We start from the raw sequence: 13,012 nt of genomic DNA on the forward strand, positions 1-13,012 counted from the left end.
TCTATTCCTGTCTTTTGCCCATTTCTTCACTGGATTGTTTGACTTTTGGGTGTTGAGTTGGATTAAGTTCTTTCTAACCCTTATCGGATATGTCATTTGCAAATATCTTCTCCCATTCCGTTGGTTGCCTTTTAGTTTTGCTGATTGTTTCCTTCACTGTGCAGAAGCTTTTTATTTTGATGAGGTCCCAATAGTTCATTTTCGCTTTGGTTTCCCTTGCCTCCAGAGACATGTTGAGTAAGAAGTTGCTGCGGCCAAGGTCAAATCTGACGTTTAGGTCTTTCATCCATTTTGAGTTTAGTTTTGTGTATGGTTTAAGAAAGTGGTCCAGATTCATTTTTCTGCATGTCACTGTCCAGTTTTCCCAGCACCACTTGAAGAGACTGTCTTTATTTCATTGGATATTCTTTCCTGCTTTGTCAAAGATTAGTTGGCCATACGTTTGGGGTCCATTTCTGGGTTCTCTATTCTGTTCCATTGATCCGAATGTCTGTTTTTGTGCCACAGTATTAAACTTTTTAAAACCTAACTGTCCACCATATAGGAAACTTGGCAAATATACTGTAAGATACACTAAATCATAGGATCTTAAGTGGCTATTAAAAACGGTTTACAAAGGTAATGTAAAATGTTTACAGAATATCCTAGGAGGCAAAAGTATCATGCAATACTTTATACACAATATGATTCCCACATTAAAAAGTCCCTATGCTTAGAAAGGACTCAGTTACGACAATGTCAAAAGTGGATGTCAACTGGCATCACATTTTCCTCTATATTTGCCAAGTAAGTATCTCATGAACATTTTATTATTTTAAAATGAAGTAAGAGGGGTGCTTGGGTGGCTCAGTCGGTGAAGTGTCCGACTTCGGCGCAGGTCATGATCTCTAAGTTTGTGAGTTTGAGCCCCACATCAGGCTCTGTGCTGACAGTTCAAGAGCCTGGAGCCTGCTTCAGATTCTGTGTCTCCCTCCCTCCCTCTCTCTCTCTCTCTGCCCCTACCCCACTTGTGCACACACATACATGCGTTCTCTCTCAGAAGTATTAAATGAATAAACTTTTCAAAAAATATATAAATTGTTAAGTAAATAAATAAAATAAAATGAAGTCAAAAATCCAAAATATTCAAAATTTAAAAGCCTATGTAGGAGAATAAACAAACCTCTGTCCTTAACATGAAATGAATGGTCACTCAGTTTTAAGAAAAAGAAATAAATATGCAGTTAGAGGAAACACAACCCACAGAGTGGCCAGTCCCTCAGCTCCAGAAGTACGAGCCCCCAGGACTCTCTATCCACATGGTAACTACACCAGGAATCACAGAGCGTCACTCTCACTCCCCCCCAAAACCCATGGGGCCACAGTAAACACAGGGTGCTAATTTTAGAGAAATGGGGGAACATAAATACATTTACTACAGTCTACATATATTCATAGAAAGAAAAATTAGAGGGGTGTCAGGGTAGCCCAGTCGGTTAGGTATCCGACTTGATTTCTGCTCAGGTCATGATCTCACCATTGTGAGATTAAACCCCACATCACATCAGACTCTGCACTGAGCACGGAGCCTACTTGGTATTCTCGCTCTCCCTCTCTCTCTCCCTCCCCTGCTCACACTCTCTCTCTCGAAAATAAATTTATAAACTTAAAAAAAAAAAAAAATTTAGAAAAATAAACCAAAAACTAGTATACATGGTCACCAAGGACAGAAGGTAAAAGTGGAAGCTAAAGTTCTCCCAATATACCATCATTTTATAAAATTAAATTAAAATAAATTCTTAACAGTTGAAAATGACCCAAAATGAATAGCCCTAACTATGTCAAACTGACATCTGAGAAAGAAATAATTATTTCAAGTGACATTAGAACTATTTTGACTGTACATCCTCATTAACATATGTTCTAAACACAGAGATGAAAAGAAGTCTTAAATATCCATGTTATTTTTTTTTTTAATGTCTATTTTTGAGAGAGCAAGTGAAGGGGAGGGGAGCAGAAGATCCGAAGCAGGCTCTGTGCTGACAGCAGAGAGCCTGATGTGGGGCTTGAACCCATGAACCATGAGATCTTTACCTGAGCCAAAGTCAGGATACTTAACCAACTGAGCCACCCGGACACTCCTCCATGTATTTTATTTTATTCATTTTTTTTTCCTCCATGTATTTTAGAGATGATAAACAAGTACATGGGTTGAAATGACAGGATTCCTCCCAAGATTTGGTTTAAAATATTACAGCAGAGGAAAAAGAGAGCGCTCAAGTGCAGTAATATTGTGAAAACCACTGAATCTAAGTGATCGGTGTATGGGAGCTTATACTATTTTCCATACTCCTGGATATGTTTGAACTTTCCTGTAACAACAAAGTCTTTTTTAAGCCTTGACTGCTCCCTCTGTATTTAAGGCCCAACGCCTAGGCTCAGTAAGGCAGACTGCCTTTGACCCCAGCAACCACCCCAGCCAGCACAGCGCCCGGTCTCCCATCTCCAGACCTCTACCCACAATGCCTTGTCCTTCTCCCCCAACCCCCACTTGAGCTCTCCAAATGCTACCTCCTTATTTTGTATTATTATTTTTTCATGTGAGTATATTTGCTAACACTGTGCTACACACAACTGCCCACCGTCCCTGGAAGCTACTTTATTTGTTACTCTAGTCTTGGAGGAGTCATTTAGCTTCACCGAGTCTGTTTCCTCCTCTATAGCTAGAGGATAAAAACAAATATTTTAACTATGTTTTTTAACTATGATTCAATGAAATGAATGATCATACTGAATACACTAACTACAGAGCCCAGGACAAAAGACAGTCAGCAAGTTGTTCTCCCTTCCCAAATCCCCTTCTCCTCCACTGCCTGCATGCATTTAGGAAGTTAATGCCTCTGGGCTCACATTTAATTTCATGTGATGGGAGTTCTGTTAGTATAAGACTCTGGGCCTTTTTGTCCAGAGGACCCATACACCCTAAGTAATTGTAAATTTGAGAGGGATGGACAAGGCATGTTCTGTCCAGCTCCTCTTCTCCGTCTGGCATACTTGCCCACAGGCAGTTTGAGATCTCACTTCATCTGTTGGCAAGACTTCCAAGGGGAGAGACCTGCCTTGGCCCATCTTATTTGTACAGACACTACTGTCTACATTTGGGGTTCGGTATTAGGAAACCTCCTGCAGTACCTGCAGATAAACTCTGTCTCCTTCAACCTCAGCAATCTCTGGTAATCATTGTCATTGGCTAATATTAGCCTTTGTCAGGTCCTAAATTCTTATGCAGTAATTCGGCTCAGCTCATGTGTCACTGCCTGAAAAACTCCAACTTGCAAAATTTATAAGGTTCATTTGCCATGTTTTTCCTTATTAGAGCCTTTTGAAAAAATCCTCCTAAACCTCCGAACCTCTATCTGTACTCCCAAAATGAGAAAGGTGACCCCCATGGAGTCATTTCACAGCAGGTGAAACTAGTAGTTTCACAGCCAGTCAACTAGCAGTCACTCCAGAAGAGACTCTCTGAAGGAAAGAGAGACAGAATGGACTCCACACAAGCCTACCTGACTATAAGCAGGGATGTCTCTGAAAGGTCCATAATCCAGGACGTCCTCAGAGCGCGTGGGATTCCCCAACTTGGTGTAGCTCTCCACATTTCGGGAGGCAAGCTTCACACGCATCGTCTGTGTCTTAGTCGGATAGGGAGAGTAGAAATAATGGTTCCCCTCGAACACTACAAACTGTTTCTCTGACTGGGTGATCTGGGTCGGATACGGCTGAAGCACATGGGTATAGACTGTCTCCACGATGACTGAAACCTTGGCCCCAGGATCGAGAGCAACCGGGAGCTTGACTGTGAAGAATCTCCCACTGGAGGAAGAACAAGGCAAGAGAATTAAGAGATGAAGGGTTTTTGAAAACAGGGCTAGCAACTCAAGGTCACAGCAACATTTTGTACCAAAGACGAAAGCAGTTATCTTCAAGAGATCACCTTTAACCTACTAATTTAAGCCTTTTAAGACAAATGTATGGGTATTATTTCAAAGTTGTTTATAATAATAATGGAGTACAAAACATAAAAGTCCAACAACAGGATAATAGCTAAAAGCATTACAGCAGAGGAATTCTGGCAGCCACTAAAAAAGATGTTTGGATCTGTAGAGATATTAAGCATTTCCACATCCGATGCAAATAACAGAAATCAGTTTACAAACAACACAGTATGATTCCTTCCTAAAGTATAAACATATAAATATATGTGAAGAAAAACATTACAATGAATGTTTCTGAAATGTTAATGGTAATCGTCTCGTGGAGGTTAAGCTTCATTTTGTTATTTTTTTCCAATCCGTTTTATGAGCTTGTTATCACTCTAATAACTAAAATAAAAATTAAGCTACTAGCATTTTAAACAAAAAGAGATGCCCTGGAAACTACTAAAATCCAGAAGATATTAACTCAAAAATGAACCTGAGTTTTCTAAGCCAGGAGATAATTTTTGGTAGACTCAGAAACTGTCAGTGGAAAATTAAAGGCATTTAACATGCTTCCATGCAATTTGTCCTCCAAGGTCAGAACGTGGATCACTTTTGCTGACACGCCTTGAAGAACTGACATGTGTTCATCAGTTACACCATCACACATCCTATCCCTACTCTGAAGTACCCACTCAAAATATAAGCCCTACACCTTTTCCCAGGGTAGTCTTTACCAATTCTTGGCTTCAAGTTGCTTCTCTTCCCACACTCTGCCCTGAACACTAAACTCCTATTTTCAAATGTTCACTAGACAGCTCTACTGACCACTGAACACACCTGTATCATTCATGATCCTGATTCCTTACTCTGTTATTACCACCATCTAACCATTTCTAAACCAAACCCTCTGGCATGTTCTGATGCCTCACTCTACTCCATCCTCAATATCTGGTTAATTCTGCCTTAGAATTCGCTCAAATTCATCCCTTCCTGGCTTTCCACTGCTGCCCACCTCAGTTCAAGCAACTCTCCCTTGCCTAGATCATTGCATCTCTCCCTAATTAACCCCCAAACTCTTTCTCCCTCCAGCCCATCGACACAATGTGACACAACCCCACCTTTTCACATGACATGTCCCAGCAAAACTGAATCTCACTTTAACAACCTTTCAGTGCTCCAGGGTCATCATTAGAAACATCAATTCTTACTGCACCTCAGAAGCACCAGCTAATGAAGGTTTCTGGTTGATAAAAGGCTGGGCAGACAGCACAGAGCTGACTGTACTGGTATATAAGGAGATTTTTTCACGGATCAGAACTAAGATATTTCAGTGGTCGCATTAGGGCTGCAGGATAAATGACTTGTTTAATGTTGCCATTAAGCTTTACATAGACAGATTAATAAATTTAAAATGATCCCATTGATATACCATTACATAAAATTTTGTATGAATGAGCAAATGCATAAGAAAAAAATTGTTATTGGGGCACCTGGGTGGCTCAGCCAGTTAAGTGTCTGACTTCAGCTCAGGTCATTATCTCATGGTCCATGAGTTCAAGCCCCAGGTCGGGCTCTGTGCTGACAGCTCAGAGTCTGGAGCCTGCTTCAGATTCTATTATCTCCCTCTCTCTGCCCCTCCCCTGCTCCTATTCTGTCTCTGTCTCAAAAATAAACATAAAGAAAGAAAGAAAGAAAGAAAGAAAGAAAGAAAGAAAGAAAGAAAGAAAGAAAATAATTAAGTCATATTCTCATTTTTCAAAAAATTCAAAACTAATGAGAAAAGTTTTTAAAACTCTGCCAAGCAAAAAAAACAAAAAAAACAAAAAAAAAACAAAAAAAAAACACCACACACACAAACAAAAAAAGCAGAAACAAACAAACAAAACCTCTGCAAAGCAGAGAGACCGAACTTAACACTTTCTAAATTGTATGGGGACCAATAGCTGTAAGGCTCAATGGTTTGCTAGTTAAGAATCAAATTATTTTTCTTCTTTTTATGATAAACTGCAGCATAAGCTAAAGCTATTTGCCTGAGCAAACAGGATTTCTTAGCACTACTGGCATTTGTGAGTGGAGAACTCTCTGCTGGGAGGAGGGACTCATCCTGGGTATTATAGATGTTTAGCAGCATCCCTGGCTCTACCCACTAGATGCCAGTAGCACCCCTCAGCTGTAACTAAAAATGTCTCCAAAGATTGCCAAATGTCCTGGGCAGGGTGGGAGCAGGACATGACCATTCCCTCCCCCAGTTAAGAATCACTAATCTAGGGGCACCTGGGTGGCTCAGTTAAACGTCTGACTTCGGCTCAAGTCATGATCTCACAGCTCATGAGTTCAAGCCCCATGTCAGGCTCTGTGCTAACAGCTCAGAGCCTGGAGCCTGCCTCTGATCTGTGTCTCCCTCTCTCCCTGTCCTTCCCCTGCTCGCTCGCTCTCACCCTCAAAAACAAAATAATAAACATAAAAAAAAAAAAAAAGAATCACTAACCTAAAAAATTTCTTTTGGGGCTCCTAGGTGGCTCAATTAGTTAAGCATCTGACTTCGGCTCAGGTCATGATCTCATGGTTCGTGAGTTCAAGCCCCATGTTGGGCTCTGTGCTAACAGCTCAGAGCCTGGAGCCTGCTTCGGATTTGGTGTCTCCCTCTCTCTCTCTCTGCCCCTCCCCAGCTTGCACTCTATCGCTCCCTCTCAAAAATAAACAAACGTTAAAAAAATTAAAATATGGGAATGCAAGCTGGTGCAGCCACTCTGGATAACAGTATAATATGGGGGTTTCCTCAAAAAATTAAAGATAGAACTACCTTACAACCCAGTAATTGCACTACCAGGTATTTATCCAAGGGATACAGCGATGCCATTTCGAAGGGGCATATGCACCTCCATGTTTATAGTAGCACTGTTGACAACAGCCAAAGTATGGAAAGAGCCCAAATGTCCACCGACAGATGAATGGATAAAGAAGATGTGGTATACATAAACGACGGAGTATTACTCGGCAATCAAAAAGAATGCAATCTTGCCATTTGCAACTATGTGGATGGAAATGGAGGGTATTATGCTAAGCGAAATTAGAGAAAGACAAAAATCACATGACTTCATTCATATGAGGACTTTAAGAGACAAAACAGATGAACATGAAGGGAAACAAAAATAATATAAAAACAGGGAGGGGAACAAAACATAAGAGATGCTTAAATACGGAGAACAGAGGGTTACTGGAGGGGTTGTAGGAGGGGGGATTGGCTAAATGGGTAAGGGGCACTAAGGAATCTACTCCTGAAATCATTGTTGCACTATATGCTAACGAATTTGGATGTATATTTTTAAAAAATAAAATTTAAATAAATAAGTAAAATAAAAATAAAAAATGTTTTCTTCCTACATCATTCATTCAACAAATATTTCAGTGCCCAGTAGACACCATGCAACATACTGATAACTGCTGAAGCTGTGTGATAAGATATACGAGGGTTCTGTATTCAATTCTTCCTGCTTTATATGTATTTTGGAAAATATCCTTAACAAAGTGTTTTACAGTAACTAAGAAGTGCCAGGCCCCTTGCTGGGTGCTGAGGTTAAAGCAGAGAACAAGGTAAGCCCAACCCCAGCCTTCACAGAGCTCAGTCTACCTCATGCAAAGAAACATCACTTTCAGTGCCCTGAAGGCTCAAGAAGAGGTAAAGGGGTAAGAGCTACCTGCCCTTTGGAAAGAGAATGGTAGCAACAACAAATGGGTGGCTATTTGTTGAGGCCAACGGCCTGGAGTTCTCACATACCAGCTCTCCACCCATTGGCTGGGGATCCCTATCCCCACAGGGATTAGCAGACTACCACACACTATATTAATTGAAACAGCCTCTAAAACACCGAACACTTATTTATTTCCGAAGCAACTATCCTACCTTATGATTCCTACCGTGATCTGATAACCTGTAACAAGAAAAAGATATGCAGATACTCTGTTTGGTAGCTTACCTTTTACCCTTAATTTTGGTTTCTCGTACTTCTAGATTGTTCTCTTCCTCATCTTCTCCCTTCACCTGTAACAGGACAGAAGAGGTTATTCTTTTTTTTTTTTTTTAATGTCTTTTGTCTCTAAGTTTGAGTCAACAATTAACTAACTGCCTCAGAATGTCCAGTGAAGTACTCAAACTACCAGAACTTTTTAAAGACTGAATTCTGGTTTCAGTAATGTTTTTTTTTTCATCTGAAACATAAAAACATTGCCAAAGACTTACTTTTGCACTGAATAAGCTGTATAATGAGCTCTATAAGTACCTAACATTCTCCTGAATGATCAAATACACACATATAAATAAAAATTAGGCTTGTGGCAGGTACTCTCTCTCAAATAAACTTTAAAAAACAATTTATACTCACACTTTACATTTCCAAATACAAAGGCAATGTTTTCTTCTTCATTTACATTCAAATACACATGTGCACAGAAAATAAATAGGATTATTTACTGTTGTGGTAGAAAAGTCTCCCATGGGGCCAAAACTGGTTATACTTGCATAAAAGAAGTCAACAGTGGCCTAAGCCCTTGGGGAGAAGGAGCCAACAGCCACTGCTTATCACACTCCCTTATTCTTATCCTTCACTGCACCAGATGTATAACCAGGAAGAAAATATTAACTCCAGCAGGCTGCAGGGTCTATCCCAGAGTAGACACCCTGAATTGTGAGACTGTAGAACAGACTATAAGGAAAACACTTATGCACACTGATCTCTCTGCCAACCCAACCTCTACTAAAAAAAAAAAAAAAAAAATTAAGACTACTTTTTGGGCTGAAGAACTTTTTCCCAGTAGGCTACACAGAACTATAACAAAGAAGAAGCCATTTTTAACATTTTTTAAATTTTTTTTAATGTTTATTTTTTAGAGAAAAAGTGACAGAGTACAAGTCAGGGAGGGCAGAGAAAGAGGGAGACACAGAATCCGAAGCAAGCTCCAGGCTCTGAGCTGTCAGCACAGCGCCCGTGGGGCTTGAACTCACAAACCGTGAGATCGTGACCTGAGCCAAAGTCAGATGCTTAACCAACTGAGTCACCCAGGAGCCCCTATTTTTAATATTTTTAAATGCCTAGGGCATCGGGCTGGCTCAGTCAGTTAAGCCTCTGACCCCTGATTTTGGCTCAGGTCATGATCTCATGGTTCATGTGATCATGGTTAGCGAGACTAGAGCCCAAGTCAGGCTCTGCGCAGCTTGGGATTCTCTCTCCCTCTCTTTCTGCCCCTACTGCACACGCGCTCTCTCTCTCAAAATAAGTAAACATTTTATAAATAAATAAATAAGTAAATAAAAAGGGGTGCCTGGCTGCCTCAGTGGGTAGAGCATGCAACTCCTGATCTCAGCGTTGTAAGTCCCAGCCCCACTTCGGGTATAGGGATTAAAAATAAAATCCTTTAAAAAAAAAATAAGATAATAATAAATAAAATGCCTAGGGGCGCCTGGGTGGCGCAGTCGGTTGGGCGTCCGACTTCAGCCAGGTCACGATCTCGTGGTCCGTGAGTTCGAGCCCCGCGTCAGGCTCTGGGCTGATGGCTCGGAGCCTGGAGCCTGTTTCAGATTCTGTGTCTCCCTCTCTCTCTGCCCCTCCCCCGTTCATGCTCTGTCTCTCTCTGTCCCAAAAATAAATTAAAAAAATAAATAAATAAATAAAATGCCTAAAAGTAATTATACAGCCATCCTCAATAAAGCTCTACAGGCTAACAAAAACAAATTTCATCACTTTGGAATTTTATCACAATGGTAACATTCTAGTACACTCGTGCTTATCACTATTCAATTATATGTTGATTTGTCTTCATAAAAATATTAATTAATAAAAGATCAGAGAGACAAAAGATCTCAAATATAGGGTCATACGACAGGACAAATACTAAGATGGGTCCTGGTACTAAGATGAGGAACCACTAGCTCCTCATCAGTAATCACCATTGTCCCTTCAAACCAGTTCCTGATATTCTACATGGAGGGCTGAAGATAACCTACTGAAAAAACTTCTGGCCATCTCACCAACGCCTCCAAGTCAACCGTTGAAGAGAACACACCCTCTTTGCTAAGTGTAACGTCCAGTTACACTTCCCATTGGGACAGGAGTATAAGGGAACACATACCTCCATTTAACTTGTGCCTCTCATGAAACTACGAAATTAAATGATTTTGAATAAATTTGGTAATGTGACTGCCGCTCTTACATCCCAACACAACCCTACCACAGAGACATCTGGACCAAATGAGGCAACGTGGTAAAGCGAAGAGCACACAACGTTTGAAACTAACCTAAGCCCAGGTTCACTCATTGCTCTAAAACCTGACACAGGGAGGTTTAAATAACTCCTAGACTGCACTCCTCACCTGCAGTAGGCCTACACACACCTCAAAGGGTCGTTGTGAGGGTTAAAGAGAATGTACTTAAACGACCTACCCAACACAAAGCAGACTGCCAGTAAGACATGTGGTACGGTAATCTAGCTTGCTCAAAAGCATTCTCCAGCATGATGGCAGACGGCTTCTGCTACCATCTCGTGGCAACTTCAATAAATCAGGACTAGTTTGAATAAAAGAATGGGATTTAACATTCAAAACATTCAAAGGTGGCAGCACCAACTTAAATGAAGTTTTGATCCATCTTTACACACACCTTTGAGTAAAACGGTGTGTTCCATCATGGACAAGGCACAAAAGGGAACAGGAGTCGTTTCAGAAGTATGATCTCTATAAACCCAGCTTTATAGCTCCAGTTTCGGTCAGAGAGGAAGGTGTACTTACAATATGACACTGTAATGACTATTCTCCTCGCAACAAATAATTGGGTAATCACTTAACGGATGTTGTTTAATGAAAATAGTAATAAAAAGCCAAACCTATGAATACGTAAGCCAACGTTTCCTTTCCTCGAGTTGTAAAAGTGTTCACTGAAACGCCGTGAACAAGAACAATAGCAAACTTCCAAGCCCTATACTGGTAAGTGCAAGAATGAGAACCGGTAGGGGGAAGGGAGTGAATTGGGACTGTACCTTTCTGTACAGTTCAAAAGAGGTTTCATTACCTATATGCCTTTTTAAAATAACTTTAAGGAGAGGGACAAAATTTAAAAAGCATTCTTAGCAACCTTAAGTACATTATTACAACAACGGTTTCAAATTACAAACGGGAAAACACGCAATGTTACATTTCTGATTGTACGGGATGATGGCTAGAGCGAAGCACCTACAATGGGCCAGACACCGAATTAAGGGAATGATACCCATCTGGGCTCACGTCTTGGTCCTCCAGTTGGGCTCCCGCATCAAGTCGTGGGACACGACAAGTTTGCTGCACTCCCGCGCCCCGTCAGGCCCTTCCAGAGGCGGCCCCTCCCCTGGCTTCCCCGGACTGGGGGGCTCGCACGGCCCGAGGCCAGCCGCGGGGTCCGCCCGGCGGCCCAGGAGGGGCCCGCGGTGAGGACTGGGGGACCGCGGTCGGGGCGGTTGCCCACGTGGGCGGCGGCCGCTCTCCAGCAGCCTTACGCTGACGTGTCCGAGGCGGCGGAACGAGCGCGCGCAGACGCCCACGGCTCCGCGTTTCCTCCGAGGCCGGGAGGGGCGCGGCACCCGAGGCCCGCTCGCACTCACCTGTACCCCGAGGTGCGCCAGCCGGGCCTCGAGCTCGGGCTCCAGGGCCAGGAGGAAGGAGGCGGCGCGGGACGAGGAGCCGCCGCCCGGGTGCACCAGGACCACCTCGGCCGTCACCTTGGCCAGATGGCTGCTGAGGTCCACCGTGCGCTTCACGTCCTCGTTGACCAGCAGCGGTGCCTCCGGGGAGGCGCTGCCCGGCGCCGGGGCCCAGGCCCCGAGCAGCAGAAGCAGTAGCAGGCGGGCGGCGGGCGCCTCCATGACCGGGACGAGCTGAGCCGCAGGCCGCGCGGAGCGCCGCCGCCGCCGCCCCGCCTCCGGCCACCGTGCAGCTGCTCATTGGGCCCGGGCTGGCGCCACAAGATGGCGGCGCCCACGGAGGAAGGACCCCGTCTCCAGGGCAACGGGAGGCCTGCTGGGCGCCCGACTGCACACGCCTTCACCTTTGCCAATCTCCTCTCCTGGGAGAACAATGGCTTTCTGCTCCAGAGAGCGACAGCAACCAAGACAGAAGCCACAGTGTCTTCTGCAAACGGAGAAACTAAACCCTAGGCGAAAGCTTAAGCAGAAACTGGCTAACTGCACGGTCCCAAAGTATCTCCCATAAAATATTTAGTAATTAGAAAAAGGAAAACAATAATAAGTTTATGGTGAAGAATCTTAGAAACCACCACCTTAACCAAGTGATCAAGATTAAGATCACCAATTATAAGACTTAGTGACAGCATGTACTCACTCCTTTGATACACCCAGAAGGACACCTCTCTTCTGTGGTATTGTCAATTGCTGAAAATGTACGTTATAACCTCAACGCAACCATAAGAAACCTCAAACCAAAAATTCTTTGACTTTACCCTAGTGAGACCTATTTCAGACTTCTGTCCTCCGGAACTATAGAAATAATAAATTTGTATTGTTTTAAGCCACTAAGTTTGTGGTAATCTATTAGCAGCAGTAAGAAACTATTACAAAAGGCAATCTCTCTGAGGGCAGAAAGTTATCTAGATTGTTAATTCCAGGATCCAAGGGTGTCGATAAATATTGAATGAATACATACATTTTTCATTATAAATATTATTACCCCACGGGGCAACTGGGTGGCTCAGTTGGTTAAGTGTTCTACTCTTCAACGTTTTTGTTTTTTTTTTTTTTTGTTGTTTGTTTTTTATTTTTTATTTTTGGGACAGAGAGAGACAAAGCATGAACGGGGGAGGGGCAGAGAGAGAGGGAGACACAGAATCCGAAACAGGCTCCAGGCTCCGAGCTGTCAGCACAGAGCCCGACGCGGGGCTCGAACTCACGGACCGCGAGATCGTGACCTGGCTGAAGTCGGCCGCTTAACCGACTGCGCCACCCAGGCGCCCCAGGTGTTCTACTCTTGATTTCTGCTCAGGTCATGATAAGTTTGAACCCCATGTTGGGCTCTGTGC

The 13,012-nt window shown here is 42.9% G+C and overlaps 1 protein-coding gene across 1 annotated transcript in view; it reads right to left on the bottom strand.

Annotated features, from left to right (window-relative positions):
- RPN1 (ribophorin I) overlaps positions 1–11,908 on the bottom strand; it is a 31,074-nt gene extending 19,166 nt beyond the window's left edge. Inside the window, exons 1-3 of the mRNA XM_058725806.1 lie at positions 11,583–11,908; positions 7,934–7,998; positions 3,543–3,849 (exon numbers count right to left, since the gene is read on the bottom strand). Coding sequence (XP_058581789.1) covers positions 3,543–3,849; positions 7,934–7,998; positions 11,583–11,843 — 633 coding nt within the window. The 5' untranslated portion in view covers positions 11,844–11,908. The remainder of the gene's footprint in view (positions 1–3,542; positions 3,850–7,933; positions 7,999–11,582) is intronic.
- Positions 11,909–13,012: the final 1,104 nt, after the last annotated feature.

The sequence above is a fragment of the Neofelis nebulosa genome, chromosome 4, assembly GCF_028018385.1.
Source record: "Neofelis nebulosa isolate mNeoNeb1 chromosome 4, mNeoNeb1.pri, whole genome shotgun sequence".
Classification (NCBI taxonomy): domain Eukaryota; kingdom Metazoa; phylum Chordata; class Mammalia; order Carnivora; family Felidae; genus Neofelis; species Neofelis nebulosa.